The 25,434-nt window shown below is 43.7% G+C and overlaps 2 protein-coding genes across 3 annotated transcripts; one reads left to right on the top strand and one right to left on the bottom strand.

Annotated features, from left to right (window-relative positions):
- Positions 1 to 17,257: 17,257 nt before the first annotated feature.
- On the bottom strand, positions 17,258 to 20,343 carry LOC119951932 (zinc finger protein 239-like). 2 transcript variants are annotated; one of them, XM_038775327.1, is made up of 2 exons: positions 20,214 to 20,343; positions 17,258 to 19,163 (listed from the first exon to the last, which is right to left on the bottom strand). In XM_038775327.1, exon 2 carries the CDS (start codon positions 18,816 to 18,818, stop codon positions 17,892 to 17,894), a length of 927 nt encoding a protein of 308 aa, XP_038631255.1. In that variant the 5' UTR covers positions 18,819 to 19,163; positions 20,214 to 20,343; the 3' UTR covers positions 17,258 to 17,891. The 2 variants fall into 2 exon arrangements, with proteins under 2 accessions (XP_038631255.1, XP_038631256.1); XM_038775328.1 differs by lacking the exon at positions 20,214 to 20,343 and adding an exon at positions 19,658 to 19,790.
- Positions 20,344 to 23,732: 3,389 nt separating this feature from the next.
- On the top strand, positions 23,733 to 25,129 carry LOC119951636 (zinc finger protein 239-like; the record flags this gene model as incomplete). Its single annotated transcript, XM_038774817.1, has 1 exon — positions 23,733 to 25,129. A coding segment is annotated over one exon (1,185 nt), but the record flags the coding sequence as incomplete, so codon positions are not given.
- Positions 25,130 to 25,434: the final 305 nt, after the last annotated feature.

Raw genomic sequence — 25,434 nt, forward strand, 5'->3', positions numbered from 1 at the left:
TCCAAGTGGGGTCTAACCAGGGCTTTTACCAGGGTATTGTATAGCTGCAGCATAACCTCTGTGTCATTATGATATAATCCTCTAGATATAAATGCTAGCATTCCATTAGCCTTTTTGATTATTTTTTGCACTTATCCATAGTATTTTAGACATCTGTGCACCTGAACCTCAAAGTGCCTTTGGACATCCACTGTACTTAACCTCTTCCCATTTAGAAAGTATCCTGCTCGGGGCGACAAGGTGGTCAGCACTGCTGCCTCAGAACGCCAGGGACCCAGGTTCGATTCCAACCTTGGGTGGCTGATTGTGTGGAGTTTGTACGTTCTCCCCGAGTTTCCTCCAGGCGGTCTGGTTTCCTGCAGGCCTAAGATGTGCAGGTTAAGTGGATTTGCCACACTAAATTGCCCCTTAGTGGCAGCACGGTGGCACAGTGGTTAGCATTGCTGCCTACGGCGCTGAGGACCCGGGTTCAAATCCCGGCCCTGGGTCACTGTCCGTGTGGAGTTTGCACATTCTCCCCGTGTCTGCGTGGGTTTCACCCCCACAACCCAAAGATGTGCAGGGTAGGTAGATTGGCCACGCTAAATTGCCCCTCAATTGGAAAAAATAATTGGGTACTCTAATTATTTTTTTTAATTGTCCCTTAGTGCCCAAATGTTAGCTGGGGTTACAGAAATAGGGCGGGGGGAGTGGGCTGCTTTTCGGAGGGTCAGTGCAGACTCGATGGGCCAAGATGTGTAGGTTACGTTAAGGAGTTATTGGGACAGGGCAACGGCGTGAGCTTGGAAGTAGTGCTTTTTCAAAGGGTTGGTGCAGACTCGATGGACTGAATGGCCTCCTTCTGCACTGTAGGGATTCTATCCTTTATTGGTCCAAAATGGACAACCTCACACTTGCTAACCTTGAATTCCATTTGCCACAATTTTGCCCATCCTAGTCTGTCAATATCTCCTTGCAATTTTATGCTATCATCTAGGCTGCCTACGATGCCACCTAACTTTGTATCGTCTGCAAATTTGGATATATGACTTCTTATGCCATCATCCAAGTCGTTAAAAAAATGATGTGAATAATTGAAGACCCAACATAAATCCCTGTGATGCACCACTAGTCACATCCTGCCATTAGCCCCACTCTCTGTCACCTGCTACTCAACCAATTCCTAACCATGTCAATAATTTTCCCTCAACACCGTGGGCTTCCACTTTAGTTCACAGACACTTACGTGGGTCTTGGTCAAATGCCTCTGGTCATCAAGTTAATGACATCAATAGACACTGATAGGAATGTAGTTTTAATATATAATAGGTTTAAAAGGAATAAATGGTTCAGAATCAAAATGGCTTATTAAAGTGGTTCAGGATCAAAATGGCTTCACTCAGGTCACACAGTTCAAACAGACAGACAGTGAAAACAGCGGAATACCATGAGAATGATCAGGTTAAAACTCCAGACACACATTCGTTACACATTCGTTAGTATGTGAATCTGGGCAAGGTTCCTAGTTCAGTGGTCATGAGAACTGATAAAGTGTGGTGGGAACGAGATGTTACAGTTTGATCTTTGATCTTTGGCTTGATCTTTAAGTCATCTTTGTCGACAGGAATAGTGCCAGAAGACTGGAGGATAGCAAATGTTGTCCCCTTGTTCAAGTAGGGGAGTAGAGACAACCCCGGTAACTATAGACCAGTGAGCCTTACTTCTGTTGTGGGCGAAGTCTTGGAAAGGTTTATAAGAGATATAGAGATAGTCAACACGGTTTTGTGAAGGGTAGGTCGTGCCTCACAAACCTTATTGAGTTCTTTGAGAAGGTGACCAATAGGTGGATGAGGGTAAAGCAGTTGATGTGGTGTATATGGATTTCAGTAAAGCGTTTGATAAGGTTCCCCACGGTAGGCTATTGCAGAAAATACAGAGGCATGGGATTCAGGGTGATTTAGCAGTTTGGATCAGAAATTGGCTAGCTGGAAGACAAAGGGTGGTGGTTAATGGGAAATGTTCAGACTGGAGTCCAGTTACTAGTGGTGTACCACAAGGATCTGTTTTGGGGCCACTGCTGTTTGTCATTTTTATAAATGACCTGGAGGAGGGCGTAGAAGGATGGGTGAGTAAATTTGCAGATGACACTAAAGTCGGTGGAGTTGTGGACAGTGCGGAAGGATGTTACAAGTTACAGAGGGACATTGATAAGCTGCAGAGCTGGGCTGAGAGGTGCAAATGGAGTTTAATGCAGAAAAGAGTGAGGTGATTCATTTTGGAAGGAATAACAGGAAGACAGAGTACTGGGCTAATGGTAAGATTCTTGGTTGTGTGGGTGAGCAGAGAGATCTTGGTGTCCATGTACATAGATCCCTGAAAGTAGCCACCCAGGTTGAGAGGATTGTTAAGAAGGCGTACAGTGTGTTAGCTTTTATTGGTAGAGGGATTGAGTTTCGGAGCCATGAGGTCATGTTGCAGCTGTACAAAACTCTGGTGCGGCCGCATTTGGAGTATTGCGTGCAATTCTGGTCGCCGCATTATAGGAAGGATGTGGAAGCATTGGAAAGGGTGCAGAGGAGATTTACCAGAATGTTGCCTGGTATGGAGGGAAGATCTTATGAGGGAAGGCTGAGGGACTTGAGCCTGTTTTCGTTAGAAGAAGGTTAAGAGGTGACTTAATTGAGGCATACAAGATGATCAGAGGATTAGATAGGGTGGACAGTGAGAGCCTTTTTCCTCGGATGGTGATGTCTGGCATGAGGGGACATAGCTTTAAAATGAGGGGCGATAGATACAGGACAGATGTCAGAGGTAGGTTCTTTACTCAGAGAGTAGTAAGGGTGTGGAATGCCCTGCCTGCAACAGTAGTGGACTCGCCAACACTCAGGGCATTCAAATGGTCATTGGATAGACATATGGACGATAAGGGAATAGTGTAGATGGGCTTCAGAGGGGTTTCACAGGTTGGCGCAACATCGAGGGCCGAAGGGCCTGTACTGCGCTGTAATGTTCTATGTTCTATACTAAAAATGGGATGGACAGACATTTCTATTGAATAAAATGAACTTTAATTGTTATGACCCAATCACAGACAGAAAGGGGACAGAACATTAACGATAGCAATTACCTTAAAAATAGGTGATGATTTTGAGCAAATTATTCCGGAATCATCTTGCTACCTGTCTTTAACTATTTCCTGCACTTTGCTCTGAAGCAGCCATTTTATCTATTTTCAACTTCTCTGTATCGTGTATATTAATTTGAAGAAATCATCAAGAGCTGTAATTTGTATTGAATTTGACTCAGTCATCTGTACTTGCTTGGACAAAGCGAACTTTTAAAAACTCTGTATTTGCAAGCAAACTGTCTTGATCAAGAGACATCTGAAAACTGACCGAATAAAGCTTGAATTTACTTCATGGATGAAGCTCAGTTTTAAGTTCTGTCGGGTAATATATCGTGCGGCGACACATAAGATATATTGACCAAAGTACAGATCTATCAGACATTCTCCTGCCCACTACCACAGTCACCTCTTCAAAAAATCCACTGAGATTTGTCAGGCATAACCTTCCCTTCACAAATCCATGCTGGCTCTCCCTGATCGATCAAAATCTTTCGAGCTGTTTAGTTACCCCTCTCCCTGAGTATAGAATCCGACAATTTCCCCACCACAGATGTTAGGCTAACCGGTCTGTAATTCCCTGCTTTCCCCCTTTCAACCTTCTTAAAAAGTGGAGTGACGTGCAATTTTCCAATCCAGGGAGACTACTCCTGAATCTAGGGAACTCTGAAAGGTTATAGTTCGGGCATCTACAATGTGCTCCCCTACTTCCTTCAACACCCTTGGGTGGAAGCTGTCTGGTCCTCGGGATTTGTCACTCTTTAGTACCTTTAATTTTTATTTTAAATTTAGAATACCCAATTCATTTTTTGCAATTAATGGGCAATTTAGCGTGGCCAATCCGCCTAGCTTGCACATCTTTGGATGGTGGGGGCGAAACCCACGCAAACGGGGAGAATGTGCAAACTCCACACGGACAGTGACCCAGAGCCGGGATCGAACCTGGGACCTCAACGCCATGAGGCAGTAGTGCTAACCACTGTGCCACCGTGCTGCTCTCAGTGCCATTAATTTTGTAGTTACAATGCTACATTTACGTTAATTGTGTATTAAGTCTCTGTCTATCGACATTTCATTTTTCGTGACTTGCGGCAAGTTTTCCTCCTTTTCAACTGTGCATATTGAGGCAAAGTAATTGTTCAACATGTCTGCCATTTCCTTCTTACCACTGACAATCAATTTTCAGCTTTTAGTGGCCAACACAACTCTTGTCCACCCGCTTTCCCATTATATAACTAACATTTCTTATTGATTTTGATGTGCCTTGCATGTTTCCTTTCATAATCCCTTTTAGCTCTTAGAAGCTGCTTTGTGATCCTTTGCTGGTCTTTGCAGATATCCCATTGGTCCAGATAGGTGCTGTGTTTTGCATTTTTTGTAAGCCCTCTCTTTTAGTTTTATGCTGCCCCGAACTTCTTGAGTTGTCCATGGCTGTTTTTTCGAGTGAAGTGGAGCTTTTTCCTCTGAGACGTATATATTTGTTCTGTGACTCATTAAGTGTTTCTTTAAATATTCTCTACTGATCTTCAGTCATTTGGCCCATTAACAGGTGTTCCCAGTTTACCGTGGACAGTCTCTGTCTCATCCCATTAACGTCAGCCTTACCCAAGTCAAAAACTCCAGTATCTGAATCTTGTTTTTCACTTTCAAACACTACATTGAATTCAATCATGCCGTGATCACTATTTGATAAATACTCACACACAGTTAGGCTACTAATTAAGTTTGGTTCATTACTCAGAACTAAATCTAACATTGCCTACCCCTTTTTACATCCGGAACATATTGCTGCAGGAAACTATCCCGGACACATTCCAGAAATTCACTCCCTTTCTGACAGCTCCTTGTCTGCCTCTCCCAATCTATGTGTAAGTTAAAATCCCCATTAATACTACTCCGCCTTTGTTACACACATGCCTAATTTCTGCATTTATACAATCTAACACCTCAGAACTGCTACCAGGGAGTCGATCCACAGCACCCATTACAATTTTGATCTTTTTCTGTTCCTCAGTTCCACTCATATGGTCTCCATTGGATGCTTTCCCCTCATTATATCCTCCCTCATCATGGAGGTGACAGTACGTCTACTCAGTAATGCGACGCCAATACCTTGGCCAGCCTCCCTGTCCCTCCTGTAAACTTTATAACCAGGTATATTTAGTTCCCAGAGGATGGCACGATGGCGCAGTAGTTAGCACTGCTGCCTCACGGTGCCGAGGACCCGGGTTCAATCCCGGCCCTGGTTCCAGTGGAGTTTGCACATTCTAGCCCGTGCCTGCGTGGATCTCATCCCCACAACCCAAAGATGTGCAGGCTAAATTGCCCCTTAATTGGAAAAGAAAATAATTGGGTACTCTAAATTTATTTTAAGAATATTTAATTTCCAGTCCCGACCGTCCCACAGCCATGTCTTTGTAATACCTAATGCATCATAACCTTCAATTTGAATTTCACCTGCAGCTCATCTAGTTTATTGCTTACACTCTCTGCATTACTTTGTAGAATTCTTACTTGGGCTATACCCCCCAACCTGTCCCTCAGCATTGATGCTTTATGAAAAACAAATGAAATGAAAATCGCTTATTGTCACAAGTAGACTTCGATGAAGTTACTGTGAAAAGCCCCTAGTCGCCACATTCTGGCGCCTGTTCGGGGAGGCTGGTACGGGAATTGAACCGTACTGCTGGCCTGCCTTGGTCTGCTTTAAAAGCCAGCGATTTAGCCCAGTGTGCTAAACCAGCCCCTTTATTCGCCTGTTTATTATTTTTCTCCTCTTGTTTATTTTATAAATTTAGAGTACCCAATTAATTTTTCCAATTAAGGGGAGCAATTTAGCGTGGCCAATCCACCTACCCTGCACATCGTTTTGGATTGTGGGGGTGAGACCCACACAAACACGGGGAGAACGTGCAAACTCCACATGGACAGTGACCCAGAGCCGGGATCGAACCTGGGATCTCGGCGCTGTGAATCAGCAGGGCTAACCCACTGCGCCACCATGCTGCCCCTTCTCTTCTTGTTTAACCAGGATACTTCTTGTAGTTTTGCCATTAGCTGCAGTTCCTGAAGTTGCCTTCCTCACTATTTCTTTACCCTCTGCCCTGCTGCTTGTTTTTGGAACTGTATTGACTCACCACCCCACACCCCCAATTTACTACTTTAAAGTCCTTATGACCACCCTATTTAGGGTGGCACAGTGGCGCAACAGTTAGCACTGTGGCCTCACGGTGCCGAGGACCCTGGTTCGATCCCGGCCCGGGTCACTGTTCTCCCAGTGTCTGCGTGAGTCTCACCCCCACGACCCAAAAAGATGTGCAGGGTAGGTGGATTGGCCACGCTAAATTGCCCCTTAATTGGGGAAAAAAAGAATTGGGTACTCTCAATTTATTTTAAAAAATGATCACCCTATTTATCCTTTCTGCTAGGACACTGGTCGCAGATCAATTCAGGTGGAGACCATCCCAACAGCACAATTCCCTCTTGTCCCAATACTGATCCCAAAGCCCATGAAATGGAAACCCTCTTTCCCAAACCATTCTTTTAGCCAAGTGTTTCCTTCCCTACTTTTCTCATCCCTATGCCAATTTGCCCGTGGCTCAGGTAATATATCTTTTGTAACTTTACTTTTTTAAATCTTGGTTCAGCATTCAGGCAGGTGTGTCTGCAAAAGATGCAATTAAGATGTTGTAGAAGTGAGTTAATCATTGATTCCAACCATGTGCTGAAAGCAACTCTCCACACAGAGGACAGCAAGTATCCCTGCGTTTGCTAACTTTATTTACATGGAACATACAGTGCAGAAGGAGGCCAGGCCATTCAGCCCATCGAGTCTGCACCGACCCACTTAAGCCCTCACTTCCACCCTACCCCTGTAACCCCAATACGTTTTTGGTCACTAAGGGCAATTTATCATGGCCAATCCACCTAACCTGCACGTCTTTGGACTGTGGGAGGAACCCGGAGCACCCGGCAGAAACCCACGCAGACACGGGGAGAACGTGCAGACTCCACACGGACAGCGACCCAGTGGGGAATCAAACCTGGGACCCTGACGCTGTGAAGCCACAGTGCTATCCACCTGTGCTACCATGTTGCCCAGCTTTACAAGTGACTTTTGACCTGTAATAGGCTTTGCTTAACTGGAGATAGAGAAGGTTAGTAGTAGTTAGTAGTTAGTTAGTAGTTTAAATGTTTTCTATTATTGTTAAGAATTATTACCTGTTAGTTGTAGCTATTTTCAGTGATATTAGTGTAGTTGGTACTGTGTTAATAATAAAGTTTGTTTTAATATAAAAGATCACTATTAGTCAGTGGAATCACTCCTGGGGTGAAGTATCCTTCCCTCACAGTTTTACAAATTGAAAAATGGTTGGGGTCTGGTCTGGTTTCGTAACATAAATTGGGGTCTGGTCCGGTATCTGTAACACAGTAAATAGTATTTTTCCACCACTACAGGTGTCCTGTCTTTAATCCAACCTCGTTCCAAGGATTGGCCGCACTCTGAACAATCTTTCTCCATTGATTCATAATTAATAAATTAATACATTAAATTAATATATATTTGGTTTTGGTGGACTCTTCATCAGATTAATGCACTTTAGAAAAGGTTTATGAGAGGGATTGGCAGGCTTTCAGCAGAAAGTCAGTCCCTCTAAGATCATTGGCAAAGGAGCCAGAGGGGGAGATGAGATTTCATTTTATTTTTCACAGTGAGTTGTTCTGATCTGCCTGAAAGCAGATTCAATAGTATCTTTCCAAAGGGTAAATACTTGAAATGGAAGAATTTGCAGGGCCGTGGGGGAAGAGCAGTTGGATGAATCAGAGAGTCCTTTCAAAGAGACAGCAGGGGAATGTTGGGCCGAATGGACTCCTTCTGCAGCCTGTGAATCTGGTTCTTCTGCTTTTGTGCAGGTTAAGAGGGACAGATTTAATTGTAGCCTCTTCCCTATATATATATATATATTTAAAGAGAAGGGTTTCTCGTTCGCTCTGAGTGACTGATAGAACAATATCTTCATTCCCCTATGTATTTTAAACATTGAAGTCTTGCATGGCCGAATATAGTCAACAACCTTCCTGTAGCTCTCTCTGGACACAGCAAGAAAGTGTTTGACTGCTTAACAATAGCAAGTTCCACTGAATATGATCTAACCACAACAGAAACAACTTGCATTTGTATAGCACCGTTACACTTCCCAGAGAGCTTCACAGATGTGAATACCAAACAGAATTTGACACTGAGCAACAGAAAGAGATATTAGTTCAGGTGACCAGTCGCTTGGTCAAAGAGGTAGGTTTCAAGGAATGTCCTAAAGAAGCAAAAGAGATTGAGGGACAGAGCGGTTTAGGGAGTGAATTCCAGAGCCTGGGGCGTAAGCAGCTGAGGACAAAATCCCAGTGGTTGTACAATTGAAACCAGGGATATTGAAGAGGGCAGAATTAGTGGAGCACAGATATCTCAGAGGGTTATTCAACTGGAGAAGATTGGAGATGGGAGATTGGAATTTGTGACCACCTGGTGATTTGATGAGGCTGTGAAAGGATTTGAAAAGAATGGACCTGATTTTAACTGACTCAACATCCTAGTCACTCTTCCAGAGGTAAAATCAGGCTCAAGCACAAGTTTAAAATGGAGGCATTAATTGAACGGCAGTCAATGTAGATCAGGGAGTGCAGGGGGTTAGAGGTGAACGGGACTCAGCGTGAGTTGGGACAGGGGCAGCAGAGTTTCTCTATTGAAGAAAACTGGGACTATTCTGTACATTTCCCATCACACTGCTTATGTCTGAAGTCCAGCTGACATCACAGCACTCCACTGAACAAAGAACAAATAAAATTACAGCACAGGAACAGGCCCTTTGGCCCTCCCAGCCTGCGCCGATCCAGATCCTTTATCTAAACCTGTTGCCTATTTACCAAGGTCTACTTCTCTCTGTTCCCCACCTGTTCATTTATCTGTCCAGATGCATCTTAAATTATGCTATCGTACCCACCTCTACCACCTCAGCTGGCAAAGCATTCCAGGCACCCACCACCCTCTGCGTAAAAAACTTTCCACGCACATCTCCCTTAAACTTTTCACCTCTCACCTTGAAATCGTGACCCCCTTGTAACTGACACCCCCACTCTTGGAAAAAGCTTGTTGCTATCCACCCTGTCCATACCTCTCATAACTTTGTAGACCTCAATCAGGTCTCCCCTCAACCTCCGTCTTTCCAACAAAAACAATCCTAATCTACTCAACCTTTCTTCATAGCTAGCACCCTCCATACCAGGTAACATCTGGTGAACCTCCTCTGCACCCTCTCTAAAGCATCCACATCCTTCTGGTAATGTGGCGACCAGATTTACAAATGCACGCAGTATTACAAATGTGGCCTAACCAAAGTCCGATACAACTGTAACATGACCTGCCGACTCTTGTACTCAATACCCCGTCCGATGAAGGCAAGCATGCTGTATGCCTTCTTGACCACTCTATCAACCTGCGTTGCCACCTTCAGGGTACAATGGACCTGAACTCCCAGATCTCTCTGGACATCAATTTTCCCCAGGACTCTTCCATTGACCATATAGTCTGCTCTTGTGTTAGATCTCCCAAAGTGCATCACCTCGCATTTGTCTGGATTGAACTCCATCTGCCATTTCTCTGCCCAACTCTCCAATCTATCTATATTTTGCTGTATTCTCTGACAGTCCGCCTCGCTTTCTGCAACTCCACCAATCTTAGTATCATCTGCAAACTTGCTCATCAGACCACTTATACCTTCGTCCAGATCATTTATGTATTGGGATTGTGTAATCCACTGATGTCATCACATTCTGTTGTGATGATGTCATAAGATGACATCAGCCTTTTTGTGATTCATTAATAATCTGACACCAGACTATATTGGGAGTGTGGGATTAGTTGATGACTGCACATTCCTTAATCATTGCACAGTGATCAGAAATGATTGATCTTTTAAATTTAAACACAGAATTTTTAACAATATATATATTAATCTTCTGATTCAAACACACTTGTTATCATTGTTCACAATAACTTGTTGGGAAGGAGAGAACCACATTTCACTCAAATTCTTTCACAAAATTGAATATTGCTGAAAGAGATCGACATATTGTTGAAGCTTTTCACTTTGTAATGATCAGGATAGATGCGAGAATACCAAATTTCAAAGGGAACAATAATTCATACTGTCGGAGGAATAAGGTGCAGATTGGTTGACAAGTGGACTCCCAATTCATTGAAGCACCGCCATAGGAAAACCAGGGAACTGTTCCCCAAAGCTTTGATTAAGTACAAAAATGGCAGTGGACTCTGATTGCTCAAGTCATTTCCATGGGGATGCATTAGGGAAGAATTGTCCTCCAAGCTTTTGTTTAATTGAAAAATGTAGTGCCTGGACAAATTTCTTTTGTGTGCAGAGGACCAGGTCCTGTGTATGAATATAAAAGAAATCCAGGATCAGATCCGTATGTTCACTAAATCTAATCATTTCATCCTTAGGCCATAAGCTATTTGTGTATCACATTTTCTTCAAATAAATACATTTTTGTGATATTGTATTACAGACAAATAAATAGGGATGAAAACATGCTCTGTAACCACAAAGCTAATAAAGTAAATCTGTTTATTAACAGTATCCATCTCACCGAGCAGACGTCAGGCCAATTCACAGCCAACAACCTGCTCTGAAAACTGCTCACATTTCGGCAGCTGGGGGTGATAAACAGATACAATCCACAACATTCCGAAACAATCAACATTCAAAAGAAAACAAGCCACAATTATCGAAAAAAAAAGGTCAATTCAACTGGTCACCCGATGTGAATGGATCCTTCAAACAAATTCCAGGATCTCAATCTTGGCCAAAGTGATTCAGTTCTTCCATGGGCCATATCTGACCAGTGCAGCAAGGTCCAGTGAAATATGTCTATTAGTTTGTGAAATAAATTAGTGACGAACAGAATAACAGGGAGAAAACATAACATTTGGCCATCTTCAATGTGTTATGGGCCAGGGTTTTGAAAACTGCAAAGAATATAATGAAGTTCACCTGACCTACCACTGTTTATTGATTTTGGTTACAATGCTCAAGAGCCTGTCTTTCAGATGTTATTCAACAGAGTTCTTCGGCGCTTTTAATCAAAAAACAAGCTTTATTCTACAAATTTAGTTAACACTTGTATAAACACACACAGTAAGAATTTTTATCAACTACAAACATAAAGACCGCACACAGTAATCTATGTATAATCCTTAATGAACTCCCTCTTAACTTCCAATTCAATAACAAAATCCAAGTAAAACCAGAAACCCCTTTTCAAAGGTGTGGCCTGGCACATGGCATTCTTACTGGGAAAAGACTTGTTAGTGATACTCTGTTCCCCTTTTCAAACAGCAGGTTTGAATTCCTTCCAGAAAACAATTATCTCTTTTATCAAGCAGTCTGGAAACAGCTTTTAAAATGAAGATAGAGAAACACTTCTTTCAATCTGTGCAGTTCAAGCCAGTCCAAAACCTCAAAACAAATTAAAACTCAGAGCCACAGTTGAGCTCCACCCACTCAATAACATCACTGAAACCATGTGATAAGACAAAAACATTTCTTAAAGGGACACTGCCATGACACCTCCCCAAGAAAAAAAACCCATCAACTTCAAAGATGGTTTCATTTTAAACCTTTTCACTTGCCCATTAATACCAATTGACAATAAACATACTTTTTTTAAAGAAAAACAAAACAGGCAATAATTGATAATAATAGTCCATTTTAGTTCTTCTTCCACCATTCTCTTCATCACATTCGTGACAAAGCATCGGCTATCACATTTTCTCATCCTGCCACATGTATAATTTAAAAATAAATGGCTGTCATAATAAACTCCACCGAAAGTCTGGCATTTGTATTCCTGAATCGCTCTAAAAATGTCAATGGATTAAGATCAGTATTTATAATTGTTTCAGCCAAATTGCTGATAACATAAATGTTAAAATGTTGCAAAGCCAGCAGCAAGCTCAAGTCTCCTTTGCAATTGTTGAATACTTCCTCTGGTGATCATTTAATTTTTCGGAAAAATATCCAATATGCTGATCTATTCCTTCGTCGTCTTCTTGCAAGAGCATAGCACCAACGCCCACATCACTCGCATCAATAGCCACCTTCAATGGTTTTGTGTAATTTGGGGTGGCCAACACAGGAGCCGTGGTTAACACAGCCTTCAGGCCATCAAATGCCTGTTGACACTCCACCGTCCACTGAAATTTGCTACACTTCTTCAGCACGTCCGTCAGTGGAGCAACCACGCTGCTAAAGTCCGGCACAAATTTACGGTAAATCTCATGCCAAGAAATCTCATTATTTCCCTTTGTGTCGAGGGCATTGGACACTCCCCAATAACTTTTGGATTCAAATCCTGTGGGACCATTTGTCCATGTTCAATTGCATGGCCAAGGAACATGACTTGGGCTTTTCAAAACTCATGTTTGGCTAGGTTTACCAACAAACCTGCCTCCTGAAGTCCATTGAATAACTCCATCCAATGCTTTAAATGTTCTTTCCATGTCTGACTAAAAATCACCAGATCGTCTATGTATACCGCCCAATTGGGTAATCTTGAAATTACTTTGTTAGTTAACCATTGAAATGTGGCTGGGGTGTTTTTAATGCCAAATGGCAGAACTTTGAATTGGTATGTACAAATTGGAGTCACAAAAGCTGAAATCTCCTTCGCCCTTTCGGATGAAGGCACCTGCCAGTAACCTTTAAGTAAATCCAGTTTGGAGATAAAAGCTGATTGTCCCACCCTCTCAATGCAGTCCTCCAACCGTGGGATAGTATAAGAGTCTGTTCTTGTAACTGCATTAACCTTTCTATAGTCCACACACAATTGTTGGGTACCATCCGGTTTCAGTACCATCACTATGGGTGAGATCCATTGGCTGCAACCCACTTCAATTATGCCATCCATATGCATACTTGCAATTTTTTTTGAACCTGTGCCAATTTCAACGGGTTAAGTCTGTATGGATCTTTAATTGGAACATAATTTCCCACATTGACATCACATATAACCATTTTAGTACTTACCAACTTATTTCCACAAACTTTCCCATGTGATACTAGTAACTCTTTCAGGTCAGTTTGTGTTTCCTCTGGAAGGTAACTCAATAATTTATCCCAATTTTTAAGAACATCCTCATTATCCAATTTAATTTGAGGAATGTCAAATTCAGAGTCATCTGGATTTGGTTCTTCATTTTGAGTTAGAATCATGAAAACCTCCTCCTTTTTCTCTCCTTCCCTTTCAAAGTACCTTTTAAACATATTTACATGACACACTCAGTGAGTCTTCCTTCTATCTGGTGTTTCTAACCCCATAATTCACCTCATTCAATTTCCTTTCAATCTGATAAGGTCCACAAAACCTAGCTTTTAAAGGTCCACCTACCACTGGTAACAATACTAAAATTTTATCTCCACTGGCAAAACTACGAACTTTGGATTTCTTGTCCACTACCTGTTTCATCACATGCTGTGCAACTTTTACATTTTGTCTAGCCAATTCACCTCCTCTATTTAATTGTTCCCTAAAATTTGAAACATAATCCAATAATGTAATTTCAGACTGCTCATTCACCAATTTTTCCTCAATCGATTTAAGTGGTCCCTTACCTCATGACCAAAAATTTGTTCAAAAGGACTGAATTTGGTTAACTCATTAGGTGCATCCCTAATTGCAAACAGTACGAATGGAATTCTTTTATCCCAATCCTCTGGATAATCTTGACAATAAGCCCTCAACATTGTCTTTAACATCTGATGCCACCATTCCAACGCTTCCTGCGATTCTGGATGGTACACAGTTGATTTAAATTGTTTTACTCTGAAGCTATCCATAAACTCCTTGAGTAACCTTTTTTAAAATACATTTAGAGTACCCAATTCATTTTTCCAATTAAGGGGCAATTTAGCGTGGCCAATTCACCTACCCTGCACATCTTTGGGTTGTGGGGGCGAAACCCACGCAAACACGGGGAGAATGTGCAAACTGCACTCAGACAGTGACCCAGAGCCAGGATCGAACCTGGGATCTTGGCACCGTGAGGCTGCAGTGCCTCCACTTCACCACTCTTCACTGGACTTTCCAACCTCACCTGATATAATGGAATACCGTCTTCTCACCCGGAATTCCACATATTACCACCTTCTATGGCAATATTCCTCCCAAACTACATAACTCTTCATCTCTTACCATCAAAGATTGACTAGCTTCCTTAGCCCTTAAATTCTGACTTCTTTACCTACTCCTCCTGGTACACATGAGTAAACATTACCCACACAAGTAAATTCTTTGAAGTGATCTGGTACATTATCAATCACCTCTTGATCAGGCTGTACATTCTTTTGCACCTCCTTCGCTTCAATTGGGCTTTCTTTTACCACTTTAACAAACCCCACTAGCGTATCCTGTTTTACCACATCAGTCTTCCCTGTGCTTTTCTTCAACCCCAATACTGTGACTTTACATGGACTAGTTTATTACAGTAAAAATATCTACAACTTTTCATTTCTCTTCCACCCTCCTGGATTTCCTTTTTAATCTGAGGTACACTATCCTTATTGTCTCCCATCAGATCCCCTTTACCACTTGAGTACTTCTCTTTTCCTCAGTTTCTATCCCCCACCGGCTGAAACTGATTTTGGAAACCAAACTTTGATTTATGAACTAATTCTAATCATCTGCCATTTCTGCTGCTAATCTCACAGTTTTAACACTCTGCTCTTCCACATGAGTTCTCACTACATCAGGAATTGAATTTTTAAACTCTTCCAACATTATCTCTAAGAGCTTCAAACGATTGGTCTATTTTCAAAGCCCTTATCAAAATTACTCTGTTTGATCCTTTCAAATTCCATGTTTGTTTGACCAGGTTCTTTCCTTACATTTCTGAACCTTTGTCTGTAGGCTTCAGGCACTAGTTCATATGCACCTAAGATGGATTTTTTCACTTACTCATACGTCCCAAATACCTCCTCTGATACTGATGCAAACACTTCGCTAGCTCTACCTACCAACGTTGTTTGAATCAGTAATACCAACATGCCCTGTGGCCATTTCATTTGTTCAGGTACCTTCTCAAATGAAATGAAAAAGGCTTTTACATCCTTCACATCAAACCTTGGCAATGCTTCGACATATTTAAATAGATCCCCACCAAACCTTTGACTGTGACACTCTTGCTCTTTATCCTCATCACTATCCTCAGACTGTATGTGTCTCTTTACTTCTGCCAATTTTAACTGACTTTCACGTTTCAGGGCCAGTTTCTGAAGTTCAAAGTCTCTCTCTTCTTCTTTTTCCTCTCTCTTTTTCCCTGATCTGAACCTCCCTTTTTGTTCTGCTAGGGCTATTCTTTCTTTTTCCCTCATTTCGTATTAAAGCTGCTTTAATTCTTTTTCATGTTTGAGCCGCTTGATCTGTAATTGAATTCTTGCCATTTCAAGTGATTCTTTTTTAAAAATAAATTTGGAGTACCCAATTCATTTTTTCCAATTTAGGGGCAATTTAGCGTGGCCAATCCACCTACCCTGCACATCTTTGGGTTGTGGGGGTGTGCAATCCACTGTATAGCAAGAGGCATTAAAGAAAAAAAAAATTTCACCAGAGGGTTGTGGGGGCGGAACCCACACAAACACTGGGAGAATGTGAAAACTCCAATTCAATTCTAAGTTAATTATATCTCTTAAAAGCCTTCTGCAGGGGCATTCTTTTTTAATATAAATTTAGAGTATCCAATTCATTTTTCCAATTAAGGGGCAATTTAGCGTGTTCAATCCACCTAGCCTGCACATCTTTGGGTTGTGGGGGAGAAACCCATGCAAACACGGGGAGAATGTGCAAACTCCACATGGACAGTGACCCAGAGCCGGGATCGAACCTGGGACCTCGCCGCCATGAGTCAGCAGTGCTATCCACTGCGCCACCGTGCTGCCCCCATTTCAAGTGATTCTGACTGTGTCTCAGGCCATTTTAAACGCTCAGCTACCGCCACAATTGCCTCCTCTTTTCATATTTTGTCAGGCAATGTTAACTGCAATGTTTTTCCAAATCTAAAAGCCTTTTTTAAGGTACTACGCGTGACCGTCTCTATCCCAAAAACTCTGAGCATCTGAAAGCCATTGTCCACGACACATTCTGCTAAAACCTGAATACAACGCCTGAAAAGCAAACACAAATATGGTCACCCCTCACTATCTTTAAGTTCACTAAGCCAACCCAATCATGAAAGATAGACTTTTATCCCAAGAGCCCCCAATTTGTTATGGGCCAGGGTTTAGAAAACTCCAAAGTGTATTATGGAGTTCACCTGACCTACAATTAATTATTGATTTTGGTTACAATGCGCACAAGAGCCTGCCTTTGAGGTATCATTAGTTCCTAGGTGCTTTGAATCAAAAAACAAGCTTTATTCTTGGCAGCACGGTAGCATGGTGGTTAGCACAGTTGCTTCACAGCTCCAGGGTCCCAGGTTCGATTCCCGGCTGGGTCACTGTCTGTGCGGAGTCTGCACGTTCTCCCCGTGTCTGGGTTTCCTCCGGGTGCTCCGGTTTCCTCCCACAGTCCAAAGATGTGCAGGTTAGGTGGGTTGGCTATGCTAAATTGCCCTCAGTACCCAAAACTGCCCTTCGTGTTGGGTGGGGTCACTGGGTTATGGGGATATGGTGGGGGTATGGGCTTGGGTAGGGTGCTTTTTCAAAGAACTGAATAGCCTCCTTCTGCACATGTAAATTCTATGATCCTACAAATTTAGTTAATATTTGTATAAACACACACAGTAAGAATTTTTATCAACTACAAACATAAAGACCCCACACAGCTACAGTAATCTATGTATAAGCCTTAGTGAACTCCCTCTTAACTGTTCCAATTCAATAACAAAATCCAAGTAAACCAGAAACCCCTTTTCAAAGGTGTGGCCCAGCACACGGCATTCTTACTGGGATAAGACGTGTTAGTGATACTCTGTTCCCCTCTTCAAACAGCAGGTTTGAATTCCTTCCAGGAAGCAATTATCCCTTTTATCAAGCAGTCTGGAAACAGCTTTGAAAATGAAGATAGAGAGACTCTTCTTTCAACCTGTGCAGTTCAAACCAGTCCAAAACCTCAAAGCAAAAGTAAAACTCAGAGCCACAGCCCTGCTCCACCCACAAAATGACATCACTGAAGCCATGTGATAAGACAAAAACATTTCTTAAAGGGATACTCCCATGCCAAATGGCAGAGGTACTTTCAGGACATTGAGCAGCCCCAATGTCTATTCTCAGCCAGCATTACACAGCGGGAATAGGGATGCAGTTCAGACCAGAAAGTCAAGGCACCCTCTTCAAATGGTCTGTTTCCACAATGTATTCAGTGGCCTGTGAAGGGAAACAACTGCAGTCCACACTGGGAGTTCTTTCCCTCCCGCTGTCAGCTGGCGTTTGCTGGCTCATGCTCCTGCTCGATGATCTGCCTGTAAGGATATGAGCGTATCGATTTACAAAGAAACTTGCATTTAAATAGCACCTTTCACCACCTCAGGGCATCTCAAAGTGTTTCACGGCCAAAGATCCCTTTCTGAGGTGTGGTCACGAGGAAAAGTGAAGCAATGTTGTACGACCGGCCAGTCCAGCAGAAAGAAACCCTCTGACTTTACTTCAGGAACTGTCAGAATGAACATGGTTCAGCCCTGGATGTGATTAACGGCAGCAATATCAACAGAATCCAACCCCTGTCATCACGTGTGAACTCGCTGGTGTCCCAGCAGGCGGGATGACTGAGTGAATCTCTTCCCACACTCAGAGCAGGCGAACAGCCTCTGCCCGGTGTGAACCTGCCGGTGTCTCAGCAGACTGCACAACTGACAGAATCCCTTCCCACACACTGAGCACGTGAATGGCCTCTCACCAGTGTGAATTCGCTGGTGTCTCAGAAGGGTGGATGAATCTCTGAATCCCTTACCACATTCAGAGCAGATGGATGGCCTCTCCCCAGTGTGGACTCGCCGGTGCATCACCAGATTGCATGACTGAATGAATCCTTTCCCACACTCCGGGCAGGTGAATGGCCTTTTCCCAGTGTGAATTCGCTGGTGTGTTTGCAAGTGGGATAATTGAGTGAATCCTTTCCCACATTCCGAGCAGATGAAGGGCCTCTCCCCAGTGTGAACCCGCCGGTGCGTCAGTAGGTTTGATGACTGTGGAAATCCCTTCCCACACACAGAGCAGATGAATGGCCTCTCCCCTGTGTGAATTCGCTTGTGTGTCAGGAGGGCAGATGAATCACTGAATCCTTTTCCACACTCCGAGCAAGTGAACGGTCTCTCCCCAGTGTGAACGCGCTGATGCATCATCAGGTTGCATGACTGAGTGAATCCTTTCCCACATTGGGAACAGATGAATGGCTTCTCCCCAGTGTGAACTCGCTTGTGTGTCAACAGCTGAGATGAATTACTGAATCCCTTCCCACATTCTGAACAGATGAACGGCCTCTCCCCAGTGTGAACTCGCCTGTGCTTCAGCAAGGTAGATGACTGAGTGAATCCCTTCCCACACTTAGTGCAGGTGAATGGTCTTTCCCCAGTGTGAACACGTTGATGGGTTTCCAGTGCAGATGGGGTGCAGAAACCCTTTCCACAGTCCCCACATTTCCATGGTTTCACCATGGTGTTGGTGCCCTTGTGTCTCTCCAGGTTCGCCAGTTAGTTGAAGTCTCGTCCACACACAGAAAAGTTATACAATCTCTCCTCACTATAAATGGTGTGATTTGTTTCAAGCTGTGCAACTAATTAAAGCTCTTTGCAGTCAGTTCACTGGAACACTCTCACTCGGGTGTGTGTCGGTGCTTTTCCAGTCACAGTTATGCTTGAAGTGTTTTCCCACAGACAAACATTTATCCTTCCACATTCAAAGGCTGATGATATTGAGGTCCTGATGAATCCAGTCACTCTGTTAGATCTTGACGCAATATTTGGTTTGAGTTTCCCAATTTAAAATCCTCTTCTAATGTCCTGTAAAAGAGGTTCACAAACATACCGCTGTAAGGACATGATAGAATTTCAGAACTTACAATGCTAGTTTCCATGGAATATCCCTTCCTCTCTCATTCCCCAAAAGCTGTAAATCTCCGTTCCACACACTCTCCCTCCATTCTACTCATCTGTCCTGAATATATATCCTTATAATTTTCCTGAATGGCAATTCATGCTCACTGCTTCCTTTCCAAGGCACAGAGACCTGAAAATCATCATGTACTCTGCTAGCCGTGGATATGTACATATTACTGAATTAAAAATATGTAATATACACTGCATCACTTGATTAAGGAATCAGAGAGAATGGAAGGAAGCACTTTATTTATGAATGAATGCATATGGCCAGGAACTTACAGTCTGTGAGAATGGTGAATCTGGATGTGATCAATGATTTCAAAATGAAATTGAGTAGGCACTTGAAGAAATAATCTTGCAGGGGGACAGAGATATAAAAGGGGAATGGTACTTACTGAACTGATCTAAAGACTGTCAAAATGGACACAAGTTGTTCAATTGACTCTCTGTGCTGCAATGATTCGACAATTGAAAATCTGTAAAGTAACTAGAGTATTATATTACAAGATTCAGATTTGTCACGTGTACTGAGGTACAGTGAAATGTATTGTTCTGTGTACAGTCCAGTCAGATCGTACCATACATGAAAAACATAGGATTGTAACTAATAAACAAAATTGATTAATGTATCTGAAAAACATCATAAAACACCTTGAGACATATCTCTCATCTCAGAATTTACTGTCCTCATAAATGTTAGCCATCTCGTGGGGAAACCAGACCTTTAATTGTGAACACGAGGAAAGGGACCATCCTTTTAGCCAGACAATTAAATGTGTCAAGGTAAGGGAGAAAAGAATGTCAATCCCTTTGTGTATGAGAGAGTTCTGGGCCAGAGTCTGCATCCTCCCTGGATTCACTTCCTTTCCCTTCAGTTCCTGCAAGTCAGCAATCGAAGCCCCCAATGAGAAAATAAATGGAAAGTATGAGAAAACAAAGTGTTTTACTCACAGATATTGGACACGGGAGAGGGGGAGGGGGGGTTAGTCTGTGTGAATCTCAATCTACATTCAGAGGTGGAGCAGCAGCTTTGCTGGGCTGGAATGAGCAGCTTTACAAGCTCCACATTCACACAATGGACGCAACTCCCTGCAGCCATTGGCACAAAGCCCGTATTCTGATTGGCTGGGTGATCAGAGTGCTTCCGTTCCACTACCTCCTCCCATTGGTCAATTCCTTGCACCATCGGAACTTGAGCCCACGTGGGGGTGGGAGACACTTTGACCTCCAGGCGCGGCTGAGCTGTTGTCCAATCCGCATCATTTTCCTTTTGGAACCCGTGTGATCTCCTCCCAATGGGACAGTGCGTGCTGGGAACGGCTCTCTGTGGCATTGTGACGTCACAGCGGAACCCACCCTGAATCTGCTCCGCGGTGAGGTCCTGGGGTTCCAGTGCGCAGGCCCGGCGCGCGGACACGGTGGCCCCGCCCCCCCACTCATTGTTTTCCCCCTTGCACTGAACCTCCTCGACACAAGGTTTCCAGGCAACCGGCTGACAGCTCCAGCCAATCGGACGCCCTGGAGGACTGGGAGGACTCTGGTCCTCCAACCAATCAGAGGGTGAGCTTTGTGGGGTTGAAGATGGCGCTTTACTCAGACTGAGTCTGAGAGTCATGGTCACAGAGCTTCACAGCACAGACCTCCTGTGTCCAATATCTGTGAGTGAAACAGTTTGCGTTGAGAAGTGGGAGAAGCGATACAGACAGGTTTTGAGAGGTTTTCAGATAGAAAAGGGGAGTTTAGTAAGTGAACAGTGAGGCTGTGAGTGGGAGATGGAGAGGAAGGAAGTCTGAGCAGCTGGGAAAAGAAGAACAAAAAGGCTGATGAGGGCAATCCAGCAGTGAGAGATCCAGAGGTGGGGAATCCAGCAGTGAGAGATCCAGAGGTGGGAAATCCAGCAGTGAGAGATTCAGAGGTGGGAAATCCAGCAGAGAGATCCAGAGGTGGGAAATCTAGCAGTGAGAGATCCAGAGGTGGGAAATCCAGCAGTGAGAGATCCAGAGGTGGGAAATCCAACAGTGAGAGATCCAGAGATGGGGAATCCAACAGTGAGAGATCCAGAGGTGGGGAATCCAGCAGTGAGAGATCCAGAGGTGGGGAATCCAGCAGTGAGAGATCCAGAGGTGGGGAATCCAGCAGTGAGAGATCCAGAGGTGGGGAATCCAGCAGTGAGAGATCCAGAGGTGGGGAATCCAGCAGTGAGAGATCCAGAGGTGGGAAATCTAGCAGTGAGAGATCCAGAGGCGGGGAATCCAGCAGTTAGAGATCCAGAGGCGGGGAATCCAGCAGTGAGAGATCCAGAGGTGGGGAATCCAGCAGTGAGAGATACAGAGGTGGGAAATCCAGCAGTGAAAGATACAGAGGCAGGGAATGTAGCAGTGAGAGACCAGGGGCGGGTAATCCAGCAGTGAGAGATCCAGAGGTGGGAAATCCAGCAGTGAGAGATACAGAGGCGGGGAATACAGCAGTGAGAGATCCAGAGGTGGGAAATCCAGCAGTGAGAGATACAGAGGCAGGGAATGTAGCAGTGAGAGACCAGGGGCGGGTAATCCAGCAGTGCGGGATCCAGAGGCTGTGATTCCTGGGGCTGCCTGTGGGAATAGGCTGTGGGGAGACATCTGTCTGAAGGGACTTCAGTCCAACCTCCTGTAGGAGGTAAATAACTGAATCTGTACCTGGGAAATACAGAGGATTCTATAACTGGAATCAGTGCCAAATATGTTAAAGGGGGAAATCTTTATTGTGTGAGCTATTTAAAGTCAAATTTATCCTGTCTGTTCAAATTCTGTTCATTTGTTAATGCATGATTCACTTATGTTGCTTTTAATTTGATTATTGCAGCAAAAGTTTTTAAAAGTGAAACCTCGTCGTTGATTTTTTTCCATTGGGATTGTCTGGGAATTTGTTCATTTTAAGGTTATCAGTCTCTATGGGGATTGTAACAACAGAGATATTTCTCGCGTTTTAATGGTACACATTAGGTATATTATTTTTGGTTCTGCTGTAAAGAACATGTATTATTTCTAGTCTTGTCCTGCAATACTGTAGTTATGTTAAGTAAAAGCAAATTGGGCAGCACGGTGGCGCAGTGGGTCCCAGGTTCGATCCCGGCTCTGGGTCACTGTCCGTGTGGAGTTTGCACATTCTCCCGGTGTCTGCGTGGGTTTCACCCCCAAAACCCAAAGATGTGCAGGGTAGGTGGATTGGCCATGCTAAATTGCCCCTTAATTGGGAAAAATGAATTGGGTACTCTAAATTTAAAAAAAGAAGAAAAAGCAAATTACTGTGGGTGCTGGAATCAGAAACCAAAAGAGAAAATGCTGGAAAATTTCAGCAGGTCTGGCAGCATCTGTAAGGAGAGAAAATAGCTAACGTTTTGAGTCCAGATAGTTATGTTATATATTTCCAGTCAGAGGGACATTGCAGCATAGAGGGAGTGTATTCTGCAACTCAAATCCAAGCCAACTCTCTGTAGAGCAATCCAGTCAGTCCCATTCTCCTTCTGTATCGCTGCCCTGCAAGTTTATTTCATTGAAATGACCATCCAGTATAATTTTGAAATCATGAATTGTCTCTGCTTCCACCATCCACATACGGAGAGTTTATGACCACTTGCTGTCCAAATAAAGCTTGTCCTCACATTCTCCAGTTATCTCTCAATAAGTAATATTGGTGGCCTAGTGGTTAGCACATCCGCCTCACGGCGCTGAGGTCCCAGGTTCGATCCCGGCTCTGGGTCACTGTCTGTGTGGAGTTTGCATATTCTCCCCGTGTCTGCGTGGGTTTCGCCCCCACAACCCAAAAATGTGCAGAGGATTGGCCACGCTAAATTGCCCCTTAATTGGAAAAAATAATTGGGTAATCTAAATTTATAAAAAAAATAAGTAATATTGTATTTTCCACACTTTTAGTCCAGTTATATATACATATATGGGATACATATGTATAATGTATATATAGAATATAGGTGAAGAACCTGCCTGAAGATTTTCTGTACTGGATAGTAAGCTGTAAGCATGGATCTGTTGATCAGCATGAATCAGAAATTCAGGAAAATTGGGAGGGTGATATCAGGTACAGCAGAGTGAGAAAAGTGGGAGAGTGTGTGGGACGGAGATTTACAACCTTTTGGGAATAAGAGAAGAAAAAAATGTTTCATTGAAGCTGGAATTTTCTGTTCTCAATTTCTTTTCGATATGGACGATGTTGACTTTTGTAAACTTCTTTTACAGATCAAAACAAACATCACATTCAGATCTAATAGAGTCACTTGATTAATCAAAGCGTGAATATCATCGGCCTCTGTACCTAGAATCTGTCTGTGAGGATAAAGGATTAAACATCCGCGTGACTGGAAAAGCATTAAGAAGTATACGCCCGAGTAAGAGTGTACAGTTTACACAGCCTGAAAAAATATCACACCAGGAGGGACTGTACACATGTTCTGTGTGAAGACGAGGCTTTAACTAATTGTCAAACCTGGAGGAACAGAAGGCCAGAGAGAAACCATGGAAATGTGTGGACTGTGGAAAGGGATTCAAAGCCCCTTGCGAGCTGGAGATTCATCGACGCAGTCACACTGGGGAGAAGCCGTTCACCTGCCCTGATTGTGGGAAGGGATTCTCTCAGTCATCCAACCTGCTGACACACCAGCGAGTTCACACCGGAGAGAAGCCATTCACATGCTCTGAATGTGGGAAGGGATTTGCTGATTCATCCCGTCTTCTGACACACAGTCGCATTCACACTGGGGAAAGGCCGTTCACCTGCTCTGAATGTGGGAAGGGATTTGGGGATTCATCCAGCCTCCGTAGACACAAGCGAATTCACACTGGGGAGAGGTCATTCACTTGCTCCGTGTGTGGGAAGGGATTCACTCTTTCATCCAACCTGCGGAGACATCAGCGAATACACGCCAGGGAGAAGCTGTTCAGCTGCTCGGAATGTGGGAAGGGATTCAGGGATTCCTCTGCCCTGCAAAAGCACCAGAGAGTTCACACCGGGCAGAGGCCATTCACCTGTTCTGACTGTGGGAAGGGATTCACTCGGTCATCCCACCTACTGATCCATCATCGGGTTCACACCGGGGAGAGGCCGTTCACTTGCACTGTGTGTGGCAAGGGATTCAGTGCATCATCCACCCTGCAGAACCACCAAGCAGTTCACACTGGGGAGAGGTCATTTACCTGCTCCGTGTGTGGGAAGGGATTCACTCAGTTATCAACCCTACTCCGACACCAGGCAGTTCACACTGGAGAGAGGCCATTTCCCTGTTCTGTGTGTGGGAAGGGATTTACTAGGTCCACCAGTCTGCTGACACACCAGCGAATTCACTCTGGAGAGAGGCCGTTTACCTGCTCTGCGTGCGGGAAGGGATTCACTGATTTATCCAGCCTGTGGAAGCACCGGAGAGTTCACACCGGAGAGAGGCCGTTCACCTGCTCTGTGTGTGGGAAAGGATTCACTGAGTCATCCAGTCTGCGGACACACCGACGCGTACACACTGGAGAGAAGCCATTCACCTGCTCTAAATGTGGGAAGGGATTTGCTGATCCTTCCAGCCTGCGGAAGCACCAGCGAGGTCACACGGAGGGGAGAGGCAGTTCATCTGCTCCGAGCGAGGGAACTGATTCACTGAATCATCCAACCTGCTGAGACACCATGACAGTCACACCCATTAGAGACATTTTAGATAGATGTTCTAACTGTGGGTGTTAATTGTATAATTTGGGGTTAAATATAGACAAGTGGTGAATATTGGATGTTTACAAGAGCGAATATAAAGAAACATTGACAGAGCATGGAATGGAGTTAGGAGTTACATACCTGTAATGTTTCACTCTGTGAATAAATATATACAAAGTAAAGATTGGCTCCAGTTTCTTCCTTCACTATAAGGCTGTCAGGATAATAACGTGCTTGTCTAATGATGGAGATTGGAAAATAAAACTTCAGGATGAAGCTTACAATGCGAGTAGATTTTGTGCGAAATGGCTGAAAGAAAGTGTGAATTGTCAGGATCTGATTACCCGCCAATGTTCCCCCAGTCTGAGCCATACGACTAGTAGAAGAATGAAGTGGAGATGTATACACGGGTGACGTTCCTATCAAGGAGGAAACAAGGTTTGGCCTTGGCAATGTCATTTCCGAACTAAAGTAAAATTGGAAGCAA

The sequence above is a fragment of the Scyliorhinus canicula genome, chromosome 17 (genome assembly GCF_902713615.1).
Source record: "Scyliorhinus canicula chromosome 17, sScyCan1.1, whole genome shotgun sequence".
NCBI lineage: Eukaryota > Metazoa > Chordata > Chondrichthyes > Carcharhiniformes > Scyliorhinidae > Scyliorhinus > Scyliorhinus canicula.

Excerpts from the sequence above, each read along its gene's own strand:
- LOC119951932 (XM_038775327.1), bottom strand. The coding sequence starts at position 18,818 with ATGGTGAAACCATGGAAATGTGGGGACTGTGGAAAGGGTTTCTGCACC.